This window comes from Coregonus clupeaformis, chromosome 7, assembly GCF_020615455.1.
Source record: "Coregonus clupeaformis isolate EN_2021a chromosome 7, ASM2061545v1, whole genome shotgun sequence".
Taxonomy (NCBI): domain Eukaryota; kingdom Metazoa; phylum Chordata; class Actinopteri; order Salmoniformes; family Salmonidae; genus Coregonus; species Coregonus clupeaformis.
In genome coordinates this window covers 66695866-66710495 of record NC_059198.1, presented here as the reverse complement: position 1 = coordinate 66710495, position 14630 = coordinate 66695866, and the positions used below count along the sequence as shown (strand labels likewise).

The 14630-nt window shown below is 43.9% G+C and overlaps 1 protein-coding gene across 3 annotated transcripts in view; it reads left to right on the top strand.

The window, feature by feature from the left end:
• The window catches only part of LOC123491257 (synaptotagmin-1-like), a 184051-nt gene that overhangs the window by 119327 nt on the left and 50094 nt on the right, over positions 1-14630 (top strand). For 2 of the 3 annotated variants that reach the window (XM_045221504.1, XM_045221505.1), the window contains 2 exons: positions 1366-1538; positions 4797-4922. In XM_045221504.1, the coding sequence (XP_045077439.1) occupies positions 1366-1538; positions 4797-4922 (299 nt within the window). The remainder of the gene's footprint in view (positions 1-1365; positions 1539-4796; positions 4923-14630) is intronic. The other variant, XM_045221506.1, reaches the window with a different exon arrangement.

Below are 14630 nucleotides of genomic sequence, written 5' to 3'. Positions count from 1 at the left end.
GTGTGTTTTTAGCGGAAGAGCTCTCATGAATAAAAGACTGATCTATTGCAGACTGAGACTTTGTTTAATTCTTTGTTAACCAGAGCCTTACAACCTCTGGGAATTATTCAAAGCTGGAGTGATAGTTGAGTTCAACCATTGAGATAGCAAAATTCTCGTGACAGTGTGTGTGTGTGTGTGTGTGTGTGTGTGTGTGTGTGTGTGTGTGTTGTGTTGTGTTGGGGAGAACTGCCTGACTCCAGTTTTTCAGATAGGCATCCCTGTTTGTCAGCAGGCTGTTAGAGTGATCACTGTGCTGTGGAGCTGAGTGGCTCCCTGTCTGCCTGTGACAGCAGTGACTGGAGCTTTCAGCTGCTGTTTAGTCCATTCATTCTTATATAAAATTACATGTCAATTAAACGGTCCATGGCTGTTTTAGTGTCCTTTGCAGAGTAGGTCACATCCACGAGCAATGCTATGAAATTTACTGGCAACTTGACAAAAGCTCTCAAAGAAAGTTCTCATAAACTGGTTAGTATGAGATGAATCGGATACAAAAGTGTGAATAGGAACTCTCTTTGAGAGAAAAGTGTCAAAACCCATGAACACGATGAGTGGTAATGCAATCACTGACTCGACACGGTCACGCTACAGTTGGTACCTCTCTCTCCAACAGGCCCTGCAAATTACCTCTACACCCTGACCTGTGTGCCCGTGATTGGTGTGAAAGTATCTGTTGTCAGATAAATGTTTTGTTTAAATGGCAAGTGGAAAATGCCAACCTCTGTTATTTCCACTAAATTGACCGAGGATGCTCAGTGAAGCGTCGGGACGCTTAGAATGTCTCTGTTTGAGGGCAATCGTTAGGAGTCCATGTCTAAACTGCAGATCGGGGCTGCTGCCACCCACCACCGTTGATCAAAGTCTTCCATTTGCACATTACCTTTACATTTGAGTCATTTAGCAGACACTCTTATCCAGAGTGACTTACAGGAGCAGTTAAGGTTAAGTGCCTTACTCAAGGGCACACCAGCAGATTTTTCACCTAGTCGGCTCGGGATTCAAACCAGCGACCATTTGGTTACTGGCCCAACACATCCTTATGTCTTTCTGTATGTCCTCATTCACTCCAGCTGCTACTGCAGCCGCTATATTCAACAAGTAGTCTCAACGTACCTCCATCAGAGTCATTCGTTAGATGCAGGGAGATGGTGACCAGGCATTTGTCAGCTCGTGCCTTGTTTGAAACAGATAACGGTGCCATATTCTCGACGAGACACTTTTGGTTGTTTGAGAAAAAAAGAGTGAGAGCAATGGTGTGGTTTTCTTCATCCAGGTATGGCCCCATCTTTGACATATAGTCTTCTAACCTGTGTCCCTCTCCAGTGCCAAACTGGGCCATCGTCTCCATCGCCTTCGTGGCCGTGGTCCTGGTCCTCTCCTGCTGCTTCTGCATCTGCAAGAAGTGGATATTCAAGAAGAAGAACAAAAAGAAGGGCAAAGACAAGGGCAAGAACGCCATCAACATGATGGACGTGAACGACGGGGCGAAAACCGAGGTAAAGACTTTGTGCTACTGCCATTGAATGTTATTGACTGGAGTTAACAGTTTGTTAGTCAACGGTAGTATTTGATAATGCCAAGTTGTTCTGTATTTCCTACTGCGTTATATATACTGTATATAACTGACCTTTTACTTCAAGGTTAGAAAAAAATAGAGTTATATAAATTTTTATACATTGCGATTTCATATTATCTGTGACTGACTGTAGCCAGAAATTACATCACTGACTTTTATTACACTTACCTGGCATACATTGATGATTGCAGCCTATACATAAATGCATATACAGTATATTTCAGAATAATAATCTTCACATAACAAAGCGATTTCACTATACAATTTATCGGACATACACATAGTTTAGGCCAGGGGTGAGCAAACTTTTTGGTTCGAGTGCCACATCGGGATTTCCAAATTCAACAGAGGGCTGCAAAGATTTTTTTGTACATACTTTCTATCTAGTTTTAAAGGTTCAAATGTAGCCCAAAATAATTGAATGGGCCCGCGTGCCGTAGTTTGCCCCGCCCCTGGTTTAGGCCAAACTCTCCCCTAAGAAGACCAGTGGACACACATGACACACGACTTGTGTTGACATTGGTGCGTCTGCGATGACTCCTCACTATCCACTCTGATTGCAGGACTGTTAAGGAAGCCTGCCGTTTATAATCGCCTCAGAGAGAGTATTCAATCGCTCTTTCTGTTCCTCTCAGTATTTGAATGTGTTAAGAACAATAAGTGCTGAGTATGGTATGCTGTATTGCCAGTGGTATCAACCCAGAGAAATGACATTAGCTAATTACCAGCGAGGGGAGTGAATTCAGTCCGCCCTCCCAGAGAGAATAGGGAACACAACTGTTTAACCCCTGTTAGAATACTAATTGCATTAACAAAGGTTCTCAATCCCGCCCCCACCCCCCTCTGACAGTCTGTTTAATTTGCGGTCTGTCCACGCCAACACCGCTCACATCATCAATCAGGGACATTGAATTGGGGTGGAGGACAAAGCCCTGTGAGATGATGTAGGAGTAGGGAATTCAATAACTACATACTGTAGGCCAGAGATGCAGAGGTGTTACACAGTCTGATAAGGAGTGAGCTCCACAGGTTTCATCTGATTCATACCAAAGAGCTTATTGTTGAAATGCTTAAAATTATTTGATTTGTAGAGGCCTCTGCCTTGTGTCCTTGTTCCTAGTGACAGTTGGTAAGCTTTATAATAGCCCTGATATATCTTAAACTGTAGTATGATACACCCATAGAATTACAATGACTGTAATCTAGAATGAATTCTATTTGGATAGACCACTTTTCCTGTACTGATTTAGGAACTGCTACAACTACACATCAAGCGATTAGGCTACACACTGCCACTAAAACACCCCTATTGGTTACTTATGCAACACACCTATTGGTTAGACATTCTAGATGCGGGGCCATGGGCTCCCGAGCGGTCATTTCTCCTGGTGTGCCCAGACTCTTGTGTTAACTCCTGTGTGTGGTTGTTTTAATGTGTGTTTCTTCCTTCTATGTCCTCCTTATCTGTGTTGTGTCTGATGACTGTGCGGGATTGTCACTGGCGGTAGGTTCCCAATTGTTGTTGGATCCTCCTTAAGCCTGCTGCTCTGATGTTTTGATAGCCTGTTGACAACAACTTACTCCTGTAGAACCAAATATATGTAACTATGCATACAGTACATGTATATCTGCTCTATATATGTGCGTAGTCCTGCACATGCACATATATATGTATGAAAGATGCACTGGACGCGCTTTAACAAGGTTGAACCACATTGATTTTCCATCTGGCGCCTTTTCAATCTTTCCTTTGCATTTCAAAACAAGATGTGCTAAGTTGATAGGTTACTGCTTTTGAAACCTGTAGTAAGGTTTAGACATACAGTAGCTTTATGTTTCGCACACATTAACCTGAAGCCAAAAAGGCAGATTGACTTGACTTTGACTTAACCTAGTAAAATACCCAATACACATTGTGGGTGTCGAACATGGGTGTCTATTCTGCTATACTCCTCTCCTCTCTGTGTGCAAGCAATAACAAACAACCAATTTTATTTTTTATAGTTTTGCCTAGGGGAAAATTGACAATATGTTTGCTTGCACCAGGAGGAGACTCAGATGGGCCGTACAAATTCCAAACAAATCAATGTTGTTCAGCCTTGATGCTTTCACACCAGCAACCTGACCACTAATAGGGCAGGCCCCCATCACCATGACAACACCTCTTACCAACACCTACCTACCTACTGCTGGCATGATGCTTATAGCTTCCATCGGCGTGGGGGTAACACATGCAGCTGAGGGTTCTGACAATGCGATTGTGTCTCCTGATGGGTGACTGATAAGTAGACTGAGAATGTGGGGGTCACAACCAGAGTACTGTTCTGTTTAAAGAGAATGCCCTGCATGCAACAATGACGGTCTGACAATGTCTGACCTTTGGAAGGCAACTTTGACACTGAATGTACTTGAGCGCTAGTTTTTGCCTCTTTAATCGCATGCTTACCAATAACAAACTGACTGCCCCCCTGCCTCGAACCCGCCTCTCCCCCACCACCACCAGCATCCCCTCAGAACCAGGCTAGCGAAGGAAAACTCACTCTTCTTCTTCTTCTTCTTCTTCTTCTTCTTCTTCTTCTTCTTCTTCTTCTTCTTCTTCTTCTTCTTCTTCTTCTTCTTCTTCTTCTTCTTCTTCTTCTTCTTCTTCTTCTTCTTCTTCTTCTTCTTCTTCTTCTTCTTCTTCACTCTCGCCATCTCTTGACATTTCCCTGTTGATTTGTTTTGCACCAGAGACTGATCTGCTTAACATCAAAGGAATTGTCGTTTGTGGTTTGCAGAAGCTCTCTCTCTCTCTCTCTCTCTCTCTCTCTCTCTCTCTTCCTCCTCTGCCTGCCCATTACTCTCATCTTTTGGCTCTATCATTTGATCTCTCTCCCCCCTCGCCCCCTCGCCCCCTCGCCCCCTCAGACCAAAACACCCACAGATTGATTGAACCCCATCAGGGGTCCCGGCCCGAGGCTAGCGCATCACCGAGCATGTCCTGGTGTTAACCGCTGTGTTGTTTTAGTGCTTGCTCCCCCCATTATAATCCCCCAAAAGAGAGGCAGCTTTTTTCAGGAGACGGGCCCGCTGGCACACCCGCTGGCAGGCCCGGGGCGGGGCAGGGCGACAGCCGTCTAAGGGGGCTGGCACAGGCGGCACACGGAGGGCACTGACTGTTGGTGGGTGTCTCCTTCAGGCCTTGAAGGATGAGGATGACGCTGAGACAGGCCTGACCGATACGGAGAAAGAGCCCGAGCCCAAGGAGGAAGAGAAACTGGGCAAATTACAGTTCAGCCTGGATTACAATTTCACTGAGAATACGGTAAGGGTCCGCCTCTGATATCCACTCTCACTGTCGTTGTTATCTGAAACGTCTCTCCTTCGTAAGTATGGTCGCCCCAATCTTCCTCTGTGGTTGGTCCATCGACTCATCAATCCATTTTAAAAAACACTGAGAAAATGTTGCCTACCCAGGTAATGCAGAGCATACTCCTACTGTTCATTTTTGTATCACCACTGTTTATTATTATTGGCTAACTGCAACATGTTAGCCTTAGCTTATCAGCTACACCTCACCAGAGGATTTTTGGGTTTACAGTTTTTTGTAAAATAAGCTATTTCGGCCTTGACAGGAACACAGTCCCCTCTGGAATCCATCTGCTGTATTTTTCCCAATATCAGGGTTTTAAAAAGCAGAGCGACTTGAGGAGCAGATCAACATCCAGATGTTGTGTGACAGATCATAGAGGAGGGTGGAAGGCAGCGTGGAGAGGAAGCTCTGCTGTTCCTCACTGGGGCCCTGCTAACTCCCTGTCATTAACGGAGCTGATGGACAGCCTGAGATTAGCCACTCACTCACATCACTGTCTCATCCACATGGCCAGGTGTTTTCAATGGCTCAATGGGATAGAGCATGTTGCTAGCAACACCAGGGTTGTGGGTTCAATTCCCACATGAGCTGAATGTACAGTATGTCTCACTGTCAATGTTGACAGTTCTCTGTGGATTACTTTGGATGAAAGCGTTTGCTAAACCGCCATATTATCCACACGTTCCGAACATTAGAGATTCTCCACATACATCACAACTTTCCCCTGAAAGACCCTCAAGCACTCTGTTTGTCCTTAAATGAAAATGCTTTAGCGATTGTAGTGATGGTAACAGACAGTAATGATGCTAATCATGAGGATAAATAATCACAATATTCACTCACACACTCAGTTGTCATTATCTGACATAGCCATGGTCATTATCATAATATCAGTCAAATGTATTCTGATAAAGAGCCTTATTACCATTTAGCACTAATGCACTAACTGAATACTAATCACGTTACTTATTTTATATATTGCATCCAATATAGCTAGTGCCATTCCCGGTAGTTGTGAAACCATGCTAGTCTGTTCTGTTCTGTGAGACTCTGTGATTACAGTGGTCCAGTAATAATAAGCACTGTGACTCCATAATGGATCCATTATGAATGGATGGCAGTTGTCACTGTGTGTGTGACAGCAACTTGGAGCATTGGGCCCGGCGCTCACTGACAGTACCTAGCTCTGAGGCTGAGAGACAAAGCCAGGGAACCAGGGACTGTTGTCAGTCTGACCCACTTTCAGTTCAGCAGCTGCTACAGCAGAAAGCTACCGAGCCCCCTACTCACTCAGCTCCTGTGTCTTCAGATCAGGTCCACAGAATAGAAGCAATCACGGTGAAAAGACTGCCCTAGTTTGAGGAAGAGTGGCTGGCACAGGTGATTGTTCCACAAGTTGTTCTCTTGTCCTCTGTTGAGGACGTTGGGGTGGGAGGAGGAGGAGGAGGAGGAGGAGGAGGAGGAGGAGGGGGGGGACAGGAGGGCTAAGCTCTCGTTTTGTTTAAAGGTAATCAGCCCTTCTCAGCTCAGTAGAGCAGGGCCCCGCCTGTTTCTGTTAGTTAAGCACCAGTGATGGCTACTGCCCCAGGCCTCGACTAGATTTGCGTTTTGGGGGTCTAATGAGAGCACAGGTTAATAAAGGATTCGGTACCCAGAGTACGGTGGCCGTATCAAGCAGCTCCTCCACAAACGATCCACAAAGGAGCCAGAAAGGGAAACATAATATGCTATTTCCCACTTTCAACATCATATTAATTTCCCTTTTAATGGGTCGAAAGGAGACCCTCTGCATTCATAACAGAAAGTCTACCGTCTACATTATATTAGGTAGGAATAATATCCTTAAAACCACTGTTTTCCCCAATTAACTTTCTCTGTCTCTCCAAATGTACTTCTACCATTGACCTGTGAAAGAGAATACATTCTCAGAGGCTCCAACGAAAAGCAAGACAAGACTGGAGGAATATGACAGCTCCTTTCATATCCCCTTGGGGCTTTCGCTTTCTCCTTTGAAGTGTGCAGTGTTTGTGTGGCTTTGTGGAGCCGTGATGGTAGGGAGGGACCAGGGAGGGAGTATCCCTTCAGGACGTGCTTCCCAGGGCTTAGTCACAATTGCAGGTGCACGCCGTTCTCCAGCCTCCCTTCAGCGGCCAATATCACGCACACAGGGAAGGGTTACGACCCGGCAGGCCCTCCTCTGTGACAGGACACTGCTCCTCCGTTAAACACACACAGGTTTACAAACCTGGGGAATGTGAAAGAAGCCAGATCAGATGTTCAGTATTGTGATGATCATATCAAAACACAAACACAGATTGGAATAGTACCGTTTAATAATCCAGTTTAGTAGTACCCTTTAATAAAACAATAGAGATGGTTTCACAGCAGAATATCTGATTTGAATTTCCTCTTAAATGTTGTAATTGGTAAAACCTAGTAAGCAAACGGTCTTCGTCACATACCTCCAGTCCCATCATCCTCTTAGAGATAATGAGGATGAGTCCAGGTGGGTGGAGGCTCACAGTAAATACAGTGTGACAACGTGTAGCAGGACATCTGACACTGCTCCTCTCTGGACGACTGTGGTGAAATCTAATGGACAGCATGTCAGGATTAATAGACACACTTACAGTTGAAGTCGGAAAACTTGTTTTTCAACCATTCCACAAATTTCTTGTTAACAAACTATAGTTTTGGCAAGTCGGTTAGGACATCCACTTTGTGCATGACACAAGTAATATTTCCAACAATTGTTTACAGACAGATTATTTCACTTATAATTCACTATCACAATTCCAGTGGGTCAGAAGTTTACATACACTAAGTTGACTGTGCCTTCAAACAGCTTGGAAAATTCCAGAAAACGATGTCATGGCTTTAGAAGCTTCTGATAGGCTAATTGACATCATTTGAGTCAATTGGAGGTGTACCTGTGGATGTATTTCAAGGCCTACCAAACTCAGTGCCTCTTTTCTTGACATCATGGGAAAATCAAAAGAAATCAGCCAAGACCTCAGAAAAAAAATTGTAGACCTCCACAAGTCTGGTTCATCCTTGGGAGCAAATTCCAAACGCCTGAAGGTACCACGTTCATCTGTACAAACAATAGTACGCAAGTATATTTACCATGTGACCACACAGCCGTCATACCGCTCAGGAAGGAGAGGCGTTCTTTCTCCTAGAGATGAACGTACTTTGGTGCGAAAAGTGCAAATCAATCCCAGAACAACAGCAAAGGACCTTGTGAAGATGCTGGAAGAAACAGGTACAAAAGTATCTATATCCACAGTAAAACGAGTCCTATATCGACATAACCTGAAAGGCCGCTCAGCAAGGAAGAAGCCACTGCTCCAAAACCACCATAAAAAACCCAGACTACGGTTTGCAACTGCACATGGGGACAAAAATCGTACTTTTTGGAGAAATGTCCTTTGGTCTGATGAAAGAAAAATAGAACTGTTTGATCATAATGACCATCGTTATGTTTGGAGGAAAAAGGGGGTTGTTTGCAAGCCGAAGAACACTATCCCAACCGTGAAGCACAGGGGTGGCAGCATCATGCTGTAGGGGTGCTTTGCTGCAGGAGGGACTGGTGCACTTCACAAAATAGATGGCATCATGAGGAAGGAAAATTATGTGGATATATTGAAGCAACATCTCAAGACATCAGTCAGGAAGTTAAAGCTTGGTCGCAAATGGGTCTTCCAAATGGACAATGACCCCAAGCATACTTCCAGAGTTGTGGCAAAATGGCTTAAGGACAACAAAGTCAAGGTACTGGAGTGGCCATCACAAAGTCCTGACCTCATCCTATAGAAAATGTGTGGTTAGAACTGAAAAAGCGTGTGCGAGCAAGGAGGCCTACAAACCTGACTCACTTACACCAGCTCTGTCAGGAGGAATGGGCCAAAATTCACCCAACTTATTGTGGGAAGCTTGTGGAAGGCTACCCGAAACGTTTGACCCAAGTTAAACAATTTAAAGGCAATGCTACCAAATACTAATTGAGTGTATGTAAACGTCTGACCCACTGGGAATATGATGAAAGAAATAAAAGCTTAAATAAATAATTCTCTACTATTATTCTGACATTTCACATTCTTAAAATAAAGTGGTGATCCTAACTGACCTAAAACAGGGAATATTTACTAGGATTAAATGTCAGTAATTGTGAAAAACTGAGTTTAAATGTATTTGGCTAAGGTGTATGTAAACTTCCGACTTCAACTGTACATAGAGATGACTGCTGGTTCACATTTAGAGCTCTGCAGAAATGTTTTTGAACGCTACAATATGATAGTGAGGTCTTTGGTAAGTGACAGGCAGGATAATTGTACAGTCGTGGTCAAACGTTTTGAGAATGACACAAATATTAATTTTCACAAAGTCTGCTGCCTCAGTTTTTATGATGGCAATTTGCATATACTAATCAGATGAATTGCAATTAATTGCAAAGTCCCTCTTTGCCATGAAAATGAACTTAATCCCCAAAAAACATTTCCACTGCATTTCAGCCCTGCCACAAAAGGACCAGCTGACCTCATGTCAGTGATTCTCTCGTTAACACAGGTGAGAGTGTTGATGAGGACAAGGCTGGAGATCACTCTGTCATGCTGATTGAGTTAGAATAACAGACTGGAATCTTAAAAAGGAGGGTGGTGCTTGAAATCATTGTTCTTCCTCTGTTAACCATGGTTACCTGCAAGGAAACACGTGCCGTCATCATTGCTTCACAGGCAAGGATATTGCTGCTAGTAAGATTGCACCTAAATCAACCATTTATCGGATCATCAAGAACTTCAAGGAGAGAGGTTCAATTGTTGTGAAGAAGGCTTCAGGGCGCCCAAGAAAGTCCAGCAAGCGCCAGGACTGTCTCCTAAAGTTGATTCAGCTGCGGGATCGGGGCACCACCAGCACAGAGCTTGCTCAAGAATGGCAGCAGGCAGGTGTGAGTGCATCTGCACGCAGAGTGAGGCGAAGATTTTTGGAGGATGGCCTGGTGTCAAGAAGGGCAGCGAGGAAGCCACTTCAGACTGATATTCTGCAAAAGGTACAGGGATTGGACTGCTGAGGACTGGGGTAAAGTCATTTTCTCTGATGAATCCCCTTTCCGATTGTTTGTGGCATCCGGAAAAAAGCTTGTCCGGAGAAGACGAGGTGAGCGCTACCATCAGTCCTGTGTCATGCCAACAATAAAGCATCCTGAGACCATTCATGTGTGGGGTTGCTTCTCAGCCAAGGGAGTGGGCTCACTCACAATTTTGCCTAAGAACACAGCCATGAATAAAGAATGGTACCAACACATCCTCCGAGAGCAACTTCTCCCAACCATCCAAGAACAGTTTGGTCACGAACAATGCCTTTTCCAGCATGATGGAGCACCTTGCCATAAGGCAAAAGGGATAACTAAGTGGCTCGAAGAACAAAACATTTTGGGTCCATGACCAAAACTCCCCAGACCTTAATCCCATTTGAAAACGTGTGGTCAATCCTCAAGAGGTGGGTGGACAAACAAAAACCCACAAATTCTGACAAACTCCAAGCATTGATTATGCAAGAATGGGCTGCCATCAGTCAGGATGTGGCCTAGAAGTTAATTGACAACATGCCAGGGCGGATTGCAGAGGTCTTGAAAAAGAAGGGTCAACACTGCAAATATTGACTCTTTGCATAAACTTTATGTAATTGTCAATAAAAGCCTTTGACACTTATGGAATGCTTGTAATTATACTTCAGTATACCATAGTAACATCTGACAAAAATATCTAAAAACACTGAAGCAGCAAACTTTGTGAAGACCAATATTTGTGTCATTCTCAAAACCTTTGACCCCGACTGTACATACAGTGCCTTCAATACTAACCTAAATGACAGAGTGAAAAGAAGGAAGCCTGTACAGAATATAAAATATTCCAAAACATGCATCCTGTTTGCAATAAGGCACTAATGTAAAACTGCAAAAAAAATAACTTTATGTCCTGAATACAAAGAGTTATGTTTAGGGCAAATCCAACACATCACTGAGTACCACTTTTCATATTTTCAAGCATGGTGGTGGCTGCATCATGTTATGGGTATGCTTGTCATCGTCAAGGACTAGGGAGTTTTTTTGGATGAAAAGAAACGGAATTGAGCTAAGCACAGGCAAAATCCTAGAGGGAAAACCTGGTTCAGTCTGCTTTCCAACAGACACTGGGAGAAAACTTCAACTTTCAGCAGGACAATAACCTAAAACACAAGGCCAAATGTACATTGGAGTTGCTTACCAAGACGACATTGAATGTTCCTGAGTGGCCTAGTTACTGTTTTGACTTAAATCTACTTGAAATCTATGGCAAGACATGAAAATGGCTGTCTAGCAATGATCAACCACTAACTTGACAGCTTGAATAATTAAAAAAAGAATAATGTGCAAATATTGTACAATCCAGGTGTGCAAAGCTCTTAGGACTTACCCCAGAGAGACTCACAGCTGTAATCGCTGCCAAAGGTGATTCTAGCATGTATTCACTCAGGGGAGTGAATACTTATGTAAATGAGATATTTCTGTATTTCATTTTCATACATTTGCAAACTTTAATAAAAACATGTTTTCACTTTGTCATTATGGGGTATTGTGTGTAGATGGGTGAGAGAAAAAAATTATATATTTAATCAATTTTGAAGAACGTACATGTAAAGTATCTTAGTTATTCCCTTTGGGTTGCTTTAGCTATATGTTCAAACTACACTAAGTGTACAAATTATTAAGAACACCTGCTCTTTCCATGACATAGACTGACCAGGTGTATCCAGGTGAAAGCTATGATCCCTTATTGATGTTTCGCGCTAAATTCACTTACATCAGTGTAGATGAAGAGGAGGAGACAGGTTAAAGAAGGATATTTAAGCCTTGAGACAATCGAGACATGGATTGTTTATGTGTGCCATTCAGAGGGTGAATGGGCAAGACAAAATATTTAAGTGCCTTTGAACGAGTGTGTCGTTAGTTTTTTATGCTCAACAGTTTCCTGTGTGTATCAAGAATGATCCACCACCCAAAGGACATCCAGTCAACGGCAGGCCAGTGGTCGAAAACGGGTCATTGATGAAAGAGGACAAAGGAGGCTGACATGAATTGTGCAGAGCAACAGACAGGCTACAGTTAGTCAACTGACAGTCAAGTACAACATTGGTGCCCAAAGACCCATAAAATAATGCACAACTCGTCATAACTTGACACGAAATGGGGTATGGCAGCCGACGACCTCACTGCAGTTGCAGTAGGCTAAGGAATGAAATCACTGGACACTGGAGAATTGGAAAATCATTGCCTGGTCTGATGAATCCCGGTTCCTGCTGTTTCACGTGGATGGAGGACTAGGGTATGGGTACATGCCTCCATCATGCCACGTGTCAACATTGCAGGCTGGTGGTGGTGGTGTGATGGTGTGGGGTGTATTTTCATGGCACACATTGTGCCCATTGATAAAAGTTGAGCAACATTTGAATGCCACAGGATATCTGAACATCATTGCCAATCAGGTGCATCGCTTCATGGCAGCAGTGTACCATCTGCAAAACATTTTCTGCAGGATAATGCCCCATGCCACAACGCTAGGATTGTATAGGAATGGAGTCCCCTGTAGCTCAGTTGGTAGAGCATGGCAGTTGCAACGCCAGGGTTGTGGGTTCGTTTCCCACGGGGGGCCAGTATGAAAATGTATGCACTCACTAACTGTAAGTCGCTCTGGATAAGAGCATCTGCTCAATGACTAAAATGTAAATTAATGGATCCACAAACATGACAGTGAATTCAGATTACTGCAGTGGCCTGCCCAGTCACCAGATCTCAATCCAATTGAGCATCTGTGGGATGAGATGGAACAAGCTATTCGAGGTAGAGATCCACTACCAGCCAACTTGACACAGCTGTGGAAAGCATTGGAGTCAACATGGGCCAGAATCCCTGTGGAACACTTTCGACACCTTGTAAAGTCCATGCCCCAACGAATTAAGGCTGTTCCTTCATAGAAGCCGCTCCTCTGTAGGACAAAAGGGGGTGCAACTCAATATCAGGAAGGTGTTCCTAATGTTTTGTACACTGTGTCAGGAGTTGGAATCAAAATTATTTTCCAATCGTTTCGTTCTGAGCAGATCCATAATATTTTGGGTTCCAATCCACTGTTCCGACCAGCAAAATAAAGTTCTGAACCAGTTCGAACCCAACAAAAGTAACAGTTTATATCGTTCCTTTCTCTTCCTTTTCAAACCTCTGAAATCTACTTTTTTTTTTACATTTAGCTCGACATTAAATTACTTCACCAATGGATAGAGCAGCTTGCTATGGAGGGGGCAAGCTATGTGCATGCATTGTAGGGTGCGACATGCGACTGAAATTTTGCGGGTGAGGAGAGTGCTGGGCATCTTGTTGTTCTGACATGCATTATCTGAATTAGGCCCACAGAATTATACCTACGGAGGAGCGGCTTCTATGATGGAACTTTGAACTTCAGAGAGTTGGCTTAACTAGCGTTGGACCAGAGCTAGCCCTTGATCATGACTCTCAGTTCCATTACATTACACATAACGCTGCCTGGAGTTTTCAAGAGCAGAAATAAAATAAAACACTTCTTACCTTTTTGTAGGTAATAAATCCAATGTGAAACCTGATAACTACAATATCCTTAACTAGCACTGAAAAAGTGAATCCATTGTTCTCCAATTAAAAATCTCTCTCCCTAGTTTCTGAATCACGCCTGTAACGTCAGTAGCTACAGTTGACTATGCATGCTTTGAGGGGAGGGGGAGGGGCAGGGGCAGGCAGCCTACACACACACTGGCAAAGATGCTCATCGGGCAGGCAGACACTGGAATACGTTTCTGAGTGACAGTGAATGCACTGTGTTGCATTTTCTGTCGGACTGGAAAAAATGCCCGGAACGTAAAATAACGTTATTAACCGGTTCCCATGCTTTTAAAATAACGGTTATTTTCCGGAACAGTATAGATCACTTTTGTTCTTGGTTCTGGTTCTGTTCCTTGAAAAATGTCATTATTTTCCGGATTTTGGTTCTGTTCCCTGAACCGGTTCCAACCTCTGCTCAGTGTATATAACAACTTATTTAGTATTACAACAATGTTGTGAGAATGTGATGCATTAGCATGGGTGCATTTTGGCACAATATCACCCCCATCTATGTTCCTTTCATGTTGTGTTCCTGTGCGGTGTACTTGTGCTGTACGTGGACAGTGGGCTGTGTGTTGAGTATTTGCTTTGGCCCCTGTATCGTATCATCACACAGTCATCCCCCACCCCCATCATCATCCTCCCATCATGATCTTCCTACAGCTGGAGTCCCATCACCATCTCCCCTGAGCCTTGCTTTAGCACTCTGATCTGATCTGCGAAAACACGGGTCACAGAATATGATGAGATCCAACATCCGTTGCTACACTGATCCATGCGTTTTGATGGCAGAGGGTAGCCTTATTTCTCACGCTCCAATAATCCATGCTGGCTGGCTGACTCTGACAACTGCTGGAGAGCTCCATGGCTGAGTGCCCTGGTCCCCCTCCAGATTGCTGGTTGATGGCTGCCTGACAGGAAGTTGATTGACTGACTAGGTGGCCCCAATAGGCGTTGGAGGAAGCAGCTTTGACTGGCAGGTCAATCAGCCT